This window comes from Triticum urartu, chromosome 3A (assembly GCF_056163025.1).
Source record: "Triticum urartu cultivar PI428250 chromosome 3A, HENAU_Tu73, whole genome shotgun sequence".
NCBI lineage: Eukaryota > Viridiplantae > Streptophyta > Magnoliopsida > Poales > Poaceae > Triticum > Triticum urartu.
The window spans coordinates 4,214,382-4,230,922 of record NC_141875.1 but is presented as its reverse complement, the minus strand read 5'-3'; the positions used below and the strand labels follow the sequence as shown (position 1 = coordinate 4,230,922).

Sequence of the window (16,541 nt, the reverse complement as noted above, 5' to 3'; positions counted from 1 at the left end):
CCCGTGTGTTGCAACAGGAGAAAAAAATCACCACTCATACACACTCGACGACTTTGACAAATCCGTTGAAAACTTTCATGGAAGCCATACAAGAAACAACATGATAAGTGGTATTGTAAAGGTGGGCTGATTTTTAAAGTGTACTAAAATTGTGTCCAATTTATTAGACAATAGAAATATCTACCTAGTTGTTGGTATCAATTCATGCCATTGCTGATGTTCCTCGATGATGCGCAACAAATAGTGCATTAGGCTAAAAGTAGCAAATACATTTTAGTACTCAACGATAGCATGTGCATAAGTGCATTATTTTTTTCTTGCAGATATATGTGTTTGTAGAAAAGTATTAATTGAGGGTACAACATAAACATATTTTTAGAAATGAGTAACATACAAAATAATATCATATTTAGAATGTACACATTTTTCCGAGTGATTTTGATTTATAATGTGCTAAATTTGGAGTTACGGATTGAAAATATTAATCTTTAAAAATATATTTGAATCTGACAAAAAAAGAAAGGTTAAAAGAATAGCTGGGCCAAAATTGCAAGACTGTGCAACTTAGGAATCAAACCCAGGTCTCCCCGCAAGAAGAGTTTGGTCGGTTCTAGCGAGTGGGCAGCATGTGCGCATTTGATTTTTGAGGGGGTATCTTTATATGAATGATACGCAACAGTCGGTGACTCTAAAAAAAATCATTTTTCTACTTACGGGTGGTATTGCTGGTTAATATTTTGCAACTTTAGAGACAATTTTCATGACATACCGTCAGAAGCAATATCTTCTTTATTATTAGAGGTATAGATATAAATATAAGTGTAGATATAAATATAGATATAGATATAGATTACATAGGGTAGAAAAAGAATAAATATATGTAGCACAATTAAGGCAACCTGTCCTGCGTGGCTTCTTATATAGAGAAGAAAGCGTCGCCATGTATACTGTACCAACACAACAGCAACGCCTAGCTAAGTGCAAAGCACAAACAGCAATGGCGAGCACGGCAACAACTGTAGCAATGGCTCTCGTCGTGCTCGCAGCCGTGTCCTCTGACGTCCTTCCCGTCGCTGACGCCGACGCCGGCCTCATCTCCAGGACGTGCAAGAAGACCAAGACCCCCGCGATCTGCGTGGCCATGCTGCGCGCCGACCGAAGGACCGACGGCGCCATGAACCTGTACGGCCTCGCCAGCAACGCGCTGCTGATCGCCATCGACACTGTCTACAACAACACTAGGGTAATCGTCGACTTGCTGTTCGAGGGCAAAGAGGGCACGCCGGAGGAGGAAGCGCTGGCCGTTTGCAAGCAAGCCTATCTCGAAGCCGACAACGACCTTGAGCTCCAAGCGCGCCTTGCCCTCGACTTTTTGGACTATGCCGGCGCGTCCAAGGTCATCTTGCTCGCCAAGGACGCCGGTGATATGTGTGAGGACGCGTTCAAGGCGATCAAGAAGAAGTCCCCCCTGGCCGACTTGGATCGCCAGATGACAGAGCGCTGTGCTGTCACCGCCGACCTCATGGATCTGCTTGCCTCCAAGCGATCGGAATAATTCTTGGCTCGTTTTTCTATGCATGTTGCTGTCAATAAATAAACGGTTGTGTCTGGACTCTGGACATGTTATGGTGATAAACTGATAATGCAGCGAAACACCTCTTCCCTCAAGTTCTTCTTTTTCTTTTTGCGAGAAGATCTACTCCTGTCTTGGGTTATGCGCAATTGGCTAAGTTTAGCCTTCATGATAAGGCAGCGCCCACATGACAGACAACCCAGTTAAGAGCGGTAGTAGCTAGCAGCACGCATCACAGCAACGATGACTATCCCATTTCTGACCGCACCTCCCTCTCGGCGTCCACTCCCCGGGCACCACTCGGCAGATAAACCTGGTGTATTTAGGGTATTTCTAATCGATCCCCTAAAAATAGTGGAGTATCCGGTGGAGTAAACTCTTAGTGAAGTATATTTACTCCAGTAAGTTTTGGCCGGACCTAGCCGATCCCCTATATATAACAGAGTAAATTTCCGTTGTTTAAAACTTTGCAATTCTAATATAAACTGCAACTACATATTAGCATACAATCAAGTGATCCAAGCATCCCTGGCCATTCTCTTGCTTCATCCTCAGTCATCAGCCTCTGGGTGTCTTTCTCGGTTGGTGCTCTGAAGTACTCCGGGTCGAGGACATCGATCACTGCTTTAGTGAACCTTCGAACAACCTCCAAGATTGTGTCTTCAGCAATGTGGACATAGTCATCAATTGCGTCAGCCGAACACCCATATGCCAAGACTCGAACAGCTGCAATGCACTTCATCAGAGAGCTTGCACTTATCTCTCCACATTCATTTCTCCGGAGCTTGAATCAGTCATCATATCTCTCAACGGCTTTTGGAATGGTTAGAAAAGACTTGTGTGCATCCGAAAGCGCCCGCTAAAGTACTTCTCCGGATAGGTTGGCTTTGGGTCAAAGTAGTCTCTCATGATCTTGGCATGACCCTCCGCTCTATCACGGTTGATGTGTACACGACCAAACTGTGATCCTCTCCTCGGCTGCCGAACATCATCATTGAAAATCATGCCTAAAACGGTTTCAAAGTCATCGTCGTTTTCTTCCTCTTCGGATGACGACGAGTCCTCCAAGGCCATCTCCCTCAACCTCTTCATTTACAATTCAAACAGCTAGGTTCAATCCAAACGGCTCGGTTCACAAACAAACAATAAAAAAAACTCACCTAAGCAATTCGACGAACAATTGCAGTGCAGCGGTGGTGCATCGGCCGACCGGTGTCTTTCTGACCAAACAGGCTGGCGGCGATGAGAGGGAATGACCTGCAGCAGTGTGCACTCAAGGTGAGATGCGGCGGCCGACAGAAAAAGAAGAAGCAACGAAGCAATCCGATGAATCAACAATGGTGACGGCAACAGCATTTTCACCATGATTCTGGCGGCGGCGATGGGGGGCGAATGGGCTCGACGTCGGGCAAAAGGGCAGCAGGGGGCAGGGAAGGCAATGAGGTAGCGGCGGGCGGTCGCCGCAAAGGCGGGGGCGATGCAAAGGAGAGGCACGCCTTTTACTCAGCCGTTGCACGGTGGAGTAAATTTAGAGAGAAAGTTAGGGCCGAAGTAAAAATTATACTCCCTTACGACGGATAAGGGATCTGCTAGGTACTGGTTAGAGGAGTAAAACAGAATTTTTACTCCTCTAACCGGTTATAAGGGATCGGTTAGAAATGCCCTAATCTGGTTTGCTCGCGCAAAGGCTGGCCACTTCGCGAAGGTGGTAAGCGATCTCTTTTTTTGGCGAGTAGGTGGTAAGCGATCTCATACCAATACGTACAATTAATACTTGTATACACGCAAGTAGTCTTCTATGGTGATTTCCCTGAATGTGTTGAGCTTGACATATAACTCCCACGTGAAGGGATTAGTTTTTTTTATAATTACAATACTCCAATGAAAGGCAATTTATTGACAACAATTTTTGTAAATGATAGCCACATGTTTTTGTTAAACGAACGACAAGGTTATGCTGCACACACGTGGATACCGCAACTGGAAGCATGCGAGATCGATGTCTTAAGATTCTGTACAAAGGACCCTGAAAGAATAAAAAATTAAATTCGACCTTTTGAGATCTCGTGGCTTGCCAAACTGCTTCCCACCATCGGACCCAGCCGCCAACATGATGCAACCGGCGAAGAAGGGAAACCGCCACCACACTCAAATCTTGAAGAGAAAACTTCACAGTCAATGCTACTTTCCGAGCCTATGAACCGTCCCACATGTTTTATCAAACAAGGTCACAATGAATATACATGTGGACACGGCAAAAGGGTAGAGAGATTTGCGTCTTGAAATTTTTCTCAAAAGACCGCCGAGTAAGAAAAATTACAATTCGATCTTTGCAGGCCCATGTGACTTGCCAAACAATTGCCCCCCACCGGACTCTGTTGTTGTTATGACCCCACCGGAGAAGGAAGCAACAAATGAGGGGAGTTGTGTATGCTATTTGGGTTCAACCTTGCATGTATGCTACCGCAGTGAGACGAAGTGTGCAGTGTGTTGTTGCCCCTAGGAATAAAAAGATGGTTGCATAGTTATCCTTTGAACACAGGGTGAAGAAAATACATCATCTACTTCATGTCATCATACTTAATGTAATACTCTGTATTTACTTAATACTTTAAGATGAATGCTAGATAGTGCTCTTGGGTGATGTATTAGCTATAGATGCAGTTGGATAACAGTCTATAGATATTGGAACGTGATGCTCATATGATAATTTTGCCATGGATAGTCATAGTCATAAATATTGTAATTTAGTCGTTGTTCAGTTATAATTTGTTTACCACAACGTGCTTTATTTTGAAGAGAGACCACTAGTGAACCTGTGGACCCCAGTCCATTTTCTTTCCAAAAAAATTTCAATCTCAATCAACACTTTTAGTTTCTCGTTTCAACATTATGTTCAACATTCCATCAAATTCAAGCATTTTTCTGGTTTCATTGCATTTAATCCTTTTTTAACTAGTAAGCTAGTGAGATTGACAACCTCACTAGTTCCGTTGAGGGCATAAGGGAGTTTTGTCTTTGTGTATGCATGTACTAATCATTGGTTGTGGTCACTTGAGGGAAATTATTGTTTGCTACAAACCTTTGCACTTATAGGCTCAACACCTTCCTAGTTGAGAGGAAGCAGTCACACTCGTGAGGTGAGCACATTATTGGTTGCCGTCGAAATAGCCATGTCCTTCAGATTTTCATCATAATCGAGAACTTGCTGTCAGGCCTCGTCGACCCTTGAGCTTTTCCAGCTAGCCAGTTCTTGTCTCTGGCCAGTTTTACTGCTGACTATAAGATATTCTCCCGAGCATGATCACGGCGCGGGCTACCGAACTCTTCATCCAGCGTTTTGGCAGATCATGATCGCCGAACTTGCTTGGCGATCAAGGGAGATGGAGGAAAGGGATGGCATAGACATGGGATTGTTGGCACGGTAGAAGTGAAGACGGCCTGGTCCCCTTCCTTTATCGCCCTCTGTCATTATTTCGGAATGGGTAAGGAAAGATCAATAGATGCAGAACCTTCTCTCTACATATTTTTGTGGCCTTCAAGCACTGACAACAAGTAAAAAACAGAGAAAAAGTATATGAAAAACTAGGCACTTTAGTATCTTTACGTATTTGTGTCGTGTTCGGCCGGGCATAAAAAGGCTGGACTCAAGGGGTTCAGTTGGAGCCTTGCCAATGGCCTAACAAACGTGTAACTATGATTGAGGATTCAAATCCTATGAATCAAATGGTCTGCATAGGAAAAAATCCTATGGAACTAAACATAACCTTACAAAATACTACTCCCTCCGGTCCTTTTTAGTTCGCATATAAGATTTGACTGAAGTCAAGCCTCGTAAAGTTTGACCAACTTTATAGAAAAAAGTACCAACATTCACAATCTGAAATCAATATCAATAGATGTGTCATGACTTAAAGTTTCATATTGTATAACTTAAGCATGGCAGATGTTGATATTTTTTCATATAAATACGGTCAAACTTTGTGAAGTTTGACTTCAGAGAATTTTAATATGCAGAGTAAAAAGGACTGGAGGAGTACTCCCTATGATCCTAATTAATTGACTCATACTTAGTACAACTTTAGTACAAAGTTGTACTAAGTATGCGTCAATTAATATAGATCGGAGGGAGTACGATTTTTTTGAATCAAAGGAGCACAAAGATCCAAATGCACTCAGACTAAATTTGACCGACCTTTCATTCAAAATAAAACCCACCATATGGATCCTGAAACCAACTACATTTACTCTTTGGATTTGCTATATTATTATGGTACGAAATGAATCTTCATTCTCAGAATAATTATGGAACTCATTAAATATATACAATGAGAGTACATTTATTTGTTGATTCACTAAATATTTTGTACATCTATGCGAGTATGCGGCAACTAGTATTCATCAGATCCTTCATTTATTTATTTGGTTTGCTATTATACTCATGTAGTAAAAGGAATAAATATGGCATAATTAAGGCAGATTTTTCAACAGTGGCGTCCACAAATAAGAAGAGTCGCCATGATGCACCAACACAACAACACCTTGCTAGGTGCAAAGTGCAAACAACAATGGTGAGCGCCACAACATCCACAATTGTGGAAGTCACCTCATCTTCTTCATATCCGCCGAATCATTCTTCCCTTTGATTTACTTTATGTGGGGGAATATGTTTGGTCTCTGAACAATTATTCAAGTTTGGGTTTGTCCCCATCACCTTTGAAACAATATATGCTTGACCCTTAGCTTTCAAAATCGGATAAATGCTGTCCCACAACCCTACCCAGAGTGGTCACTGTCGCATAATATTGGTTGCAGATATCTCTCAACATACATTTTTTTTGCTGATTTGCTATTCCATTGCTGGTCATTTAATAATACTCCATCTCACCGAAATTAATGGCAGTACATTCACTATTTATTTATTGTAAGAGCACATTTATTACTCGATCTGTAGGATTCTGTTTCAAATTTTTTCCAACATAAAGAAAAATGTTAGTAACTTGGATCTAAACTCAGCGGAAGTATCAAGTGCATTTATTTGTTGCTGCATTGCACATTTCATGACTAAATCACTGTTTGATGAGCTATATTCATTTGATTTGTTGTTACATTTGATGCAGCGAAAGAAATAGATATACCATCACGAAGGCGCATCATATCATAAAGATTTTCTCTTGTGCATATCTTATAGATATATAAGAAAGAGTTGAGTGTACTGCACCAACAGAACAGAGACAACGCCTAGCTAGTTGCAAACCGAAAACCACAATGGCAAGCGCAGCAACATCCATAGCTATTGTTCTTATTGTGCTCGCCGGCGTGTCCTCCGGCCTCCCTGCCACCTATGCTGACACCAACGTGGCCGCCCGGATGTGCCTGAAGACCACGAACCCCATGCTGTGCATGGTCGTTCTGAAGGTCAACCCAAAGAGCGCCTACGCCTGCACGGAGCAGGACGTCGGCAGCGTCGCGCTGCAGATCGCGAGTGACACCGCTGAGTACAACGTCGGGGTCATCAACAACCTAAATAGGGGCAGCCTAGGCAAGCCCGAGGGTGGCGCGCTGGCGCAATGCCTCTGGGCCTATCAGGACGCCGACAACAATCTCAAACACAACGCCCGAACCGGTTTCGACCGTGGGGACTACGTCGGTGCGATGGCTCTCGTTTCGGGCGCCCAGATCGTCGGGGATATCTGCGAGAATGCGTTCAAGATGATCGGCAAGAACTCCCCCGTGTCAAAGATAGATCGCCAGATGACTGAGCGATGTGGCGTCGCGGCGGAACTCATTGGCCTGCTTACCCACAAGTGATCGATCCTATATAAATCTTGGCTCATATGTGTGCGCTCCCTTCAATAATTAGTGAGTTGTTCATGTAGCGACATGTTTTGGCATTGATGAAATTGTGAATTATCGAGCTTAACAACACACAAAACACAAACTTACCAAGTAGACAACTAGCTAGTGCCTACAAGCGACCAAGCATGCATGATGCATGTATCAATGATGACATATGTTCGCTCATCTAGGTCACCGAACTAACAAGGTTTCTTTGACAACAATTTCAATCTCGTCAATCGAGATCGTAAACTTTTTTGGCGGCGGCACACATCAGGTGCTATATTTTAAGTTAGATCTGTTCGGCACAAATTAATTTCTTTGAGAATTGTTTCTGCCGGCTCGTGCAATTTTGTTTGCATCTATATCTATATCTATACCAATATAAAAAGACCCAAAGGGGCAGATCCAATTAATCTCGGTCATCAAATCATGTCAATCCAATGACCTAGACTGTTTCAATGTCGAGTGCTCAACACGTTTAGCGTGCAGTTAATTTCATGCCAAATATACTCCTGATGTTAATCACATAATAACACACAAATAATATCTTACTTAATATCTGCATGCACTTAATATACTTCCAAATTAAATTAACGTTCATTACACGTACACATTGACTATTACTATTAGAAATGAAAGAATGTGTGGGCCATACGGTTGCCTTGCATGGCCATCCACCCACTAGTTGCAGTCACTCAAATCGCATCACGGTGGTTAGACCCAAGTAGTCCCTTTTTTTTACATGTACTAGATAGTTTTCTGTGCGTTGCAACGAGACATAAATATTCTAGTAAGTTGGCCCATGATTACCTGCTCATATTAATGTGATTATGTAAATAAATATTTATCATATCCTTCAATGATTTACCTACCTAAATAAAATTTAGTATTTTGTTTCGTAAGAATTAATTGTCTTACATAAAAAGTAAGTCGATAAAAGGTGGGACAGTTAAGACAGTTAAAAAAAAGAGATAAAAGGGAAAATCAAACGGAGAGAGTGAGGGGAAAGGTAAGTAAGGTTGGACAAAGTACTCTCCCCGGCAGGAAAAAAACACTACCCTTTTAAAGTAGTATAGAGATATCTGAGTTGCGGGTCGGTCCATGGCTAGCCAATGTCAGTAAATTGTTCTTTTCAGGGCTTAGGGTTAACCATGTACAACTCCGAAATACGCTAGCCAATGTCAGCTAGCCAATGTTAGTAAATTGTTCTTTTTCAGGGAGTAGTTGCTATCCCCCTCTAAGTGATCCCACCTATTTAGCAAGAAATGCCCGGATAACGTGCATCTGATGATCAGGAAAACCTTGGGTGTGGTGCCTCTTTATTTTGAGAGCAATTACTTAATTAGGTTTGCCAATTACCAACTCTGGAAGATGGATTGAAATAGGAGAGATTCCACCTATCATGAAGAGGTTCACCAAAAGGTGCTCGGACTAGTGTGAAAAACCAATGTCCCATGCCGCGAAAGAGGTCCATGTCAAGTCGGTTATCCAGGCATTACCGACATAACAAATTCTCATCTAGATAGGAATTAGAAAATCCGCAGAGATAAATACTTCATGTCAGTACATTTACTATTGTTTGTTACAAGATATATTTGTTAGTTGATTTGGTAGATTTTTGTATCAAGAATTGCCTTTCTTCTTAGAAATAAAATATGTTAATTTGCAAATTATGAACTCAGTAGAAGTGGCGACTACATTTATTTGTTAATCTTTGGCATTGTACAATTAATAAATAAATCCCCATTTATTTTGCTAGTATATTATTGTACTCATTTGATATGCCATTGCATTTAGCGAAAGTAATAAACAAATCATCATTAATGGGGATCATATCATAAGGATTTTCCCAAGTGTATATGACGTCTATATACTACTCCTTCCGTTTTTGTTTACTCTGCATATTAGGTTTGACTGAAGTCAAACCTCGTAAAGTTTGACCAAGTTTACAGAAAAAATATAAACATTTATAATAACAAATCTATATGATGTGAAAGTACATTCATTAATGAATCTAACGGTATGGATTTGTTATTGTATATGTTTATATTTTTGTTTATAAACTTTGTCAAAGTTTACAAAGCTTGACTTTGACCAAAGCTAATTCACGGACTAAATAAACTAGTAAGTGGCACGTGCTTTGCACGTTCATAGCAATGCATGTCAACAATTCATGTTGGCATTTCATAAAGTGCAAAATATGCATGGTAAATCTGTAAAAATTGATTGAAAATATCATGTATGCTTATATGGACTTTCTTATGTTGCATTTCTTTTTTTCGGGGGTATAATGTGAAAACTATTATGTCATTTTCACAAAAAAGAAAAAAACTATTATGTCATGTGTTCCAATTATGTGGTGATTTATATTAGAGCTAAATATGTCACGTTTTCTGAGGCTGTAATTTTTTAGGGATTCCGAGGCCGTACGTTTTTTTTAGAACTTCTGAGGCTGTACGTTAGCCTACTGTGAGATTTCCTTTTAGTGGTAGACCATTCATTCAGCGAAATCATTAATTAAGGAGTACTCGTTGCAAAGAACACTCCACTTTCTCAGGTCGCGACAAGTGGCGCACATGCAGCGCGCCACTTGTCGCAACCAGGGAGTTTTCGCTTTTTTCGTAGATCTGTTTATTCAAAACGTTTTATCTTTTAAACCGTGTGTCCAAATCTCGAACCGTTTTCATCATTGGATTCCTCGCGTCAAGATCTTCAAAACTAGATCCCATGTTGATAGGTTTTGATGAACTTTTTTTTCACGAAAAAACCGGACGAAAAAAACCGGGCGAAAAAACCGAACCAGGAGCACGGTTTTTTCCCTTTCCGAAAGAGGCACGCCCGTGCCTCTCGCGAAATCACACCCGTGCCTCTCGTGTAAGCAAAACCGTGACTCTCGCGAAAGAAAAAAAAAACAAAAAACGCGTTTTGTTTTTCCCTTTCCGAGAGGCACGGCCGTGACTCTCGCGAAAGCAGAACCGTGCCTCTCGCAGAAGCAAAACTATGACTCTCGCGAAAGCACAACCGTGCCTCTCGCGGAAGCAAAACCGTGACTCTCGTGAAAAAAAAACAAAAAACACGTTTTGTTTTTCCCTTTCCGAGAGGCACGGCCGTGACTCTCGCGAAAGCACAACCGTGCCTCTCGCGGAAGCAAAACCGTGACTCTCGCGAAAGAAAAAAAAACAGAAAACGCGTTTTGTTTTTCCCTTTCCGAGAGGCACGGCCGTGACTCTCGTGAAAGCACAACCGTGCCTCTCGCGGAAGCAAGACCGTGACTCTCGCGAAAGAAAAAAAAACAGAAAACGCGTTTTGTTTTTCCTTTTCCGAGAGGCACGGCCGTGAGTCTCGCGAAAGCACAACCGTGCCTCTCGCGGAAGCAAAACCGTGACTCTCGCGAAAGAAAGAAAAAAAACCAGAAAACGTGTTTTTTTCGTTTCCGAGAGGCACGGCCGTGACTCTCGCTAAAGTACAACCGTGCCTCTCGCGGAAAAAAACCGTGACTTTCGCGAAAGGAAAAAAAGAAAACGCGTTTTTTCACGCAAATGTTTTTTTCAAATTTTTTTAATCGAAAAGCTAAAGAAGACCGGAGAAAAACCAAAACGTCGAAAACCCCGGAAAAACCATTTAAAAAGCCGAAAACGCGTTGGGAAAATTAAAAAAACAAAATCCGAAGGAAGCGTCCAGAGCGCGACACGTGGCGAATGACTGAGAGCGCGTCAAGTGGCGAATGACTGAGAGCGCGCCAAGTGGCGCTGATCGTTGCGAGGCTCCCGAAGGAGCGCTCGTTAACTAGTTGCTCCCTTCATTGAGGCCAATATTGGACCAGGTCATGATTTTTAGAAGAAACAATTCCACTATAGCCCACTTGCCCATCCGAGCAGGCCCATGAACGACCTGCGCTTCATGACTCTATGCTGAGCAAGTCCAATCTGTACGCATCTCTCGAACTCTCCCGTCTCTTCTTCTCTTCCCTTGCTGCTTCTCTTCGCTCGTTCTGTGTCTTAGATCTGCCGCACATGTTCTTCACATCTTCTCTACCACATCCTCCTATCGCTATTGTTCCTCACCATGTCGATGTGACCTAGCCACCGCTCAAAGGACTATAGTTGTGCGGGCCTCCCAGGCAGCTATCTCCGGCGGCCACCTCCCAGCCACCATGGCTGTGGCTGATACCCGCGACGACGGCTTCTAGGTAGACCCTCTAGAGAAGATGGGAGCTGTGCATGATGGGCTAGCGGGCGGCTGAGCCAGCATGAATTTTTTGCTCGCGCTAGCAAATGGGGAATGAACTTTCGGCAACAAAGCAAGGTAACGGAGAATCGGTGGATGTGGTGAGGCATATGTGTCATGATGGTTCATTTATTCAGGAGAGGCTGGATGACAACGATGCCATGGAAGAAGAAATAGCGGTGGCTAGTAGGTGAGGAGGCGATGCCGTAGAGAAGGTGAGCGAGAAAGGTGCAACGCTTTTCAACCATTAGATGCCAAAATCAAAGGCTTGCATTGTAGGGATTTGCCACATCCTGGCCATTGAATGTGCAGATCGGATGGCCTACATTCATAGTTATTCCCACACTATATAGTGTTATAGAAATGGAGGGAGTACTGTATAAGATATGTAGAGCTACCACGTAGTGCACCAACAAAACAACGCCTAGCTACATTCACAGTGCAAACTAAAATGGTAACCCCTGCCACATCCAACAACTATTAGTACCGCATCGCCTAGGGACAGGACGCAGGAGCGGTTTATAAGCACGTTTCCGGGCCCGTGGATAACCACCCGGCGAGGGTGGTGAGCCATCTCTCATATTAAACCGCAAATATTGGTTGATTGTGGCGATCTTCATGCCAAGCATCGTTGTGGGCCTTCTTTTTCATTCTATATTATGTGGCGGTACAACTTGAATCTATCAAGCTGACGCCCCCTTGGCATGTTCACTTTGACACGGAGTGATTGGCTTTTTTATCTCTATTTTTTTCATGCATGTAAGGGGCAACGCTACTTTCTTATTTTACTGTTGCAGGATGCATGAAACGGAGACAGTCTCCCTGCCACAGTTAGAGAGAGGCGAACCAGAGGTCTTCGTTTCCCTCCGCCGGCGAGGCTGGCGGTTCACCTTCCCCCATCTGCCGCTATGGCGTGAGGGTTGGGGACCCTGGTCCGCCCTTTTCGGTTGTAGACAGGTGTTGGGGTTCGTGTGTCAGCCGCACCGCCGTGATCGCGGGGACGGTGTCGAGTGGAATAAATCCCGCAACTTCACCCCCATCCTGGTGTGGTCGTCTTCGACGATGTAGGTGAGCCGTGGAGGATAGGTTTGTGTGGTGCGCCATCGATTTGGAAGAGGTGGCGGTGGCATGGTCGCTAATGTTCCCCGATCTCATTCCTCTTCCTGACGTTGTCCTTGTGGCCATGCTGTTGGGCTCGGGGAGGTAGATTCCTGCCATACCTCCGGTGCGGTGAGGCTAGGGTTCTTGTTCTTGGCTGGCGTGGCGGTGGCAGTGACCAAGGCGGAGGATTTTGTGTCGCGGCTCCTTCCCCACTTCATTGGCGTTTGCTCGGGCGCTGTTGACGAGGTATGCGGTTTCCTGTACAAGAGTGATTCCAGGATTGTGTCTCTTTGGCTCAGCGGCGAGGGAGGCGATGAAGATGGTGCTGGTTTGATCTACTTCCTCACTAACGTGTTGGTCCATGTGGACCGTAACTTTGAAGACTTCCCATCTCTGGCTAATCCTTCTCCAGGTCCAAGGTCAGGCCCAATTGTGAATTTCTTATTCGCTGGGGTGCCTTGTATCACTGTTGTTCTTTAATATAGTTCTAGGGTGATTTCCACACAAAAATGAAACGGAGACAATTATTGTGTAGTAGATACTCAATTCATCTAAAATCCGTTCGAAGCAAACTATTTTTCTTTTGACACTAGTACAATTATGTAACCGCTCTCACCTTATGCTGGTAAAACCACACTCAATTTTGTGTTTTTATTTATAACTAGGAAAATGGCCCGTGCGTTGCAATGGGATACTACCATGTGTTGGTTGGCACCCTTTTGCCCTTACTAGGGATCCATCCTAGCCCTGCAGTGAAGCCCGATTGTTCACGCTCACCGTAATGGCCTCCCACGACGGTAGGGCACAACAGTCTTGGTCTCGAGAAGGTCCGACCCAATGCAACCCATGGCCTCTTGCTACTCATCTACCCATCAATTTGGCCAACGGGAGCACGTGAGTGCGTTGGCATGGGGCAGGTGTCCTTGCCGAGGCCCAGCTGCCTGAGCATCAGATCAAGGGCATCATCCCTTCACACGTTAGTCAAGGCCAGCGGGGCCGCCAATGGCCCTGCGATTGCATGTGCGTTGCCATGGGAAAAAATGGGTCTGAAGTTTATATGCTGCAAACCATAACCGAAGGGGACATTCAAAAGATAACGATGTGGCTCATGTACCCAAGTCATTGTATTTTGAAATTTCTATATCCACGATAGCATAGGAACACATTCAATAACGAAATACAATCTAATTAGTAGTAAGGCACCCGGTATCAGCAATTTGTGTTTTTCTCCAAGCAGCACAGAAACACATCACATAAGCATAATATAATATGTGATATTCAATAGTAAGGCAATTAGTTTGGTTATGGTCAATTTTCCGTGTCGTTCTTCCCTAATACAACACATACACTTTTTTATGGCTTCAGGAGATGATGACCTTTTTTTACAGATAATGATACGCGGCAAATCTCATAATGCTTTTGGATTCCAGCCATTGAAAAAATCAACTAAAGGGCTTATATAAGTTCATAAATAAGTGTGATCCCTGAGGAGAGTTCACTTTGAACACATTTCTCTGAGACGGAAAGAACAATCCTTGATAACTATGCCAGTAAGGACATTATTAACATCAACAAAATCGGCAAATACACACACACTATTCATGATTCATTAACAATTACAGAGTTTGAAGTTGCTTGGATGCATATGATTGAGAAATATAGTCTTGGTGATAATGAATGGCTTAAAGGGCTTTATGAGCATCGGCATCGTTGGGTTCCAACATTTGTGAAAGATGCCTTGTTGGCAGGTATGTCTACTAAACAATGTAGTGAGAGTATGAATGCCTTCTTTGATGGTTATGTTAATGCAAAAGCTACACTGACGTATTTTTTTGGTTGGGGCCTCAGGTCTTAGATGTTAAGTCTGTTTGGTATTATGCCCAGACTATCAGCATCCCTTCATCAACTGGATAGGAGTAGCGACAGATGTTGTCTAGACAAAGGCTTCAGCCTTACCGATGTATTACTTTGTAAGGTCTCTTTGTGAATAATTAATAAAGCGGCTGCATTGACGTATTTTTTAGCCAATATGAGAATGCTCTCTGTGATAAAGTTCAGAAGGAGAATATTGCTGGCTTTAATTCCTTCAATTTAACCATACCTTCTATCACACACTTTGCCATTGAGAAGCAATTTCAATCAGCCTATACGAATGGAAATTCAAATAACTTCAAGAAGAGCTAATAGACATTAAGTATTGCGATGGAAAGTTAATACAAAAGGAATGTGGGTAGAAACATATGAAATAACTGGGGATGTGTTAATTGACAAGGAAAAAGGATGGAGAAAAATAATAAATGATTAACTAAATTAATTATTATATATACTTACCATTCATACTTAAGTTACTTGTAGGATATTTGGGCTATGTTTCGGGATGCCAACACATATTAGCGTTTTCGTTTTCCCATTTGTTGTAAAATGAAAAATAACCATCTTCTAACGATTATTAAACTTCCAAGATATTATTTCTCCATTTTCATATTCATCATTCCCACAATGGTTCGCACACAACAAATGTATTTTTCTACTTGATGGAAACAAAAAAGTTACCAAAGTATTGAACCAATGTATATTTAAAAAACTAGGCCATGAAGAGGCACTGGTTGATGACTAGTACTCTATACACTGGTAGAAAAAGGGCCTATAGTCCCGGTTCGTAAGGGCCTTTAGTCCCGGTTCCGGAACCGGGACTAAAGTGTCGGTACTAATACCTCCCCCCTTTAGTCCCGGTTCAATCCAGAACCGGGACTAAAGGCCCTCCACGTGGGCAGTGCGCAGAGCCCAGTCAGGAGACCCTTTGGTCCCGGTTGGTGGCACCAACCGGGACCAATAGGCATCCACGCGTCAGCATTTCTGTGGCTGGGGTTTTTGTTTTTTTGAAAGGGGGGGGGGGGGGTTGGGGGTTTTGGGGGGTTAATTTAGGTGTTTCATATATTGTGTTAGCTAGCTATAATTAATAGAGAGAAGTGTCCTCTCTTATGTCCGTGCTTGGTCGACGCTACGTACTATACATACGTATAGAGAGGACTAGACACGCTGGCTAGCTAGTAAGCAAACGAAGGAAACAGAAGATCGTCATGAACATATATGCATACAGAGAGAAGTGATATCGACCACCTCTCCTTCTCTGAGAGATTGGTCGAACAACAAGTTCTCGTATATCTATCTGACACTACCGGCTACATATATACAATAATTATCTCTTACAAATATAATCATACGGACTCAGGGTCCACATAGAATTCTCCGTCTTCAGGGATCACGTGGTCAAGAAAGAATGCCGCCAATTCCTCTTGAATTGCTCGCATGCGAGCTGGTGCTAGGAGTTCATCCCGCTTCCGAAACATCTAATTTGAAGAAGGGGGTCAATACATATATATATGAATGAATGAAACTCAACACAAATGATGGTAATAAAATAAAATTGTGAATGTTGTTATTTACGTACTTCATATTGTTCGTTAGAGTACCCGCCCCGCTCACAGGTCGTGTGGCGGATGGACTCGCAGATGTAGTATCCACAGAAATCATTCCCTTGTTCCTGCCACAACCACTTTACAAGAAATAGAGGTCAATCAAACTGATAAGCAAGAATGCTAAATGGTATTGATGAAACTAGCGCTTGAATCACTAGGAGATGCGCGGAACATGCTACTATAGTACTTACTTTCGGGTGTCTAAATTCCAGCTCCTTCGGCAGTCCCGGAACTGTTTTGGTGAATTTTCTCCAAACCCTGCCGGACAAAGAAAACAATTACTTGATATCACGAAATGAACAAAGTTGCTGATATGGTGG

The 16,541-nt window shown here is 43.0% G+C and overlaps 2 protein-coding genes across 2 annotated transcripts; both read left to right on the top strand.

Moving 5' to 3' along the window:
• Positions 1-934: 934 nt before the first annotated feature.
• Positions 935-1,615, top strand: LOC125547461 (pectinesterase inhibitor-like). Its single transcript, XM_048711324.2, has one exon. It carries the CDS (start codon positions 941-943, stop codon positions 1,553-1,555), a length of 615 nt encoding a protein of 204 aa, XP_048567281.2. The 5' UTR covers positions 935-940; the 3' UTR covers positions 1,556-1,615.
• A 5,152-nt stretch (positions 1,616-6,767) lies between these two features.
• Positions 6,768-7,451, top strand: LOC125547462 (pectinesterase inhibitor-like). The gene has a single exon (XM_048711325.2). The coding sequence runs from the start codon at positions 6,842-6,844 to the stop codon at positions 7,382-7,384; it is 543 nt and encodes a 180-aa protein (XP_048567282.2). The 5' UTR covers positions 6,768-6,841; the 3' UTR covers positions 7,385-7,451.
• Positions 7,452-16,541: the final 9,090 nt, after the last annotated feature.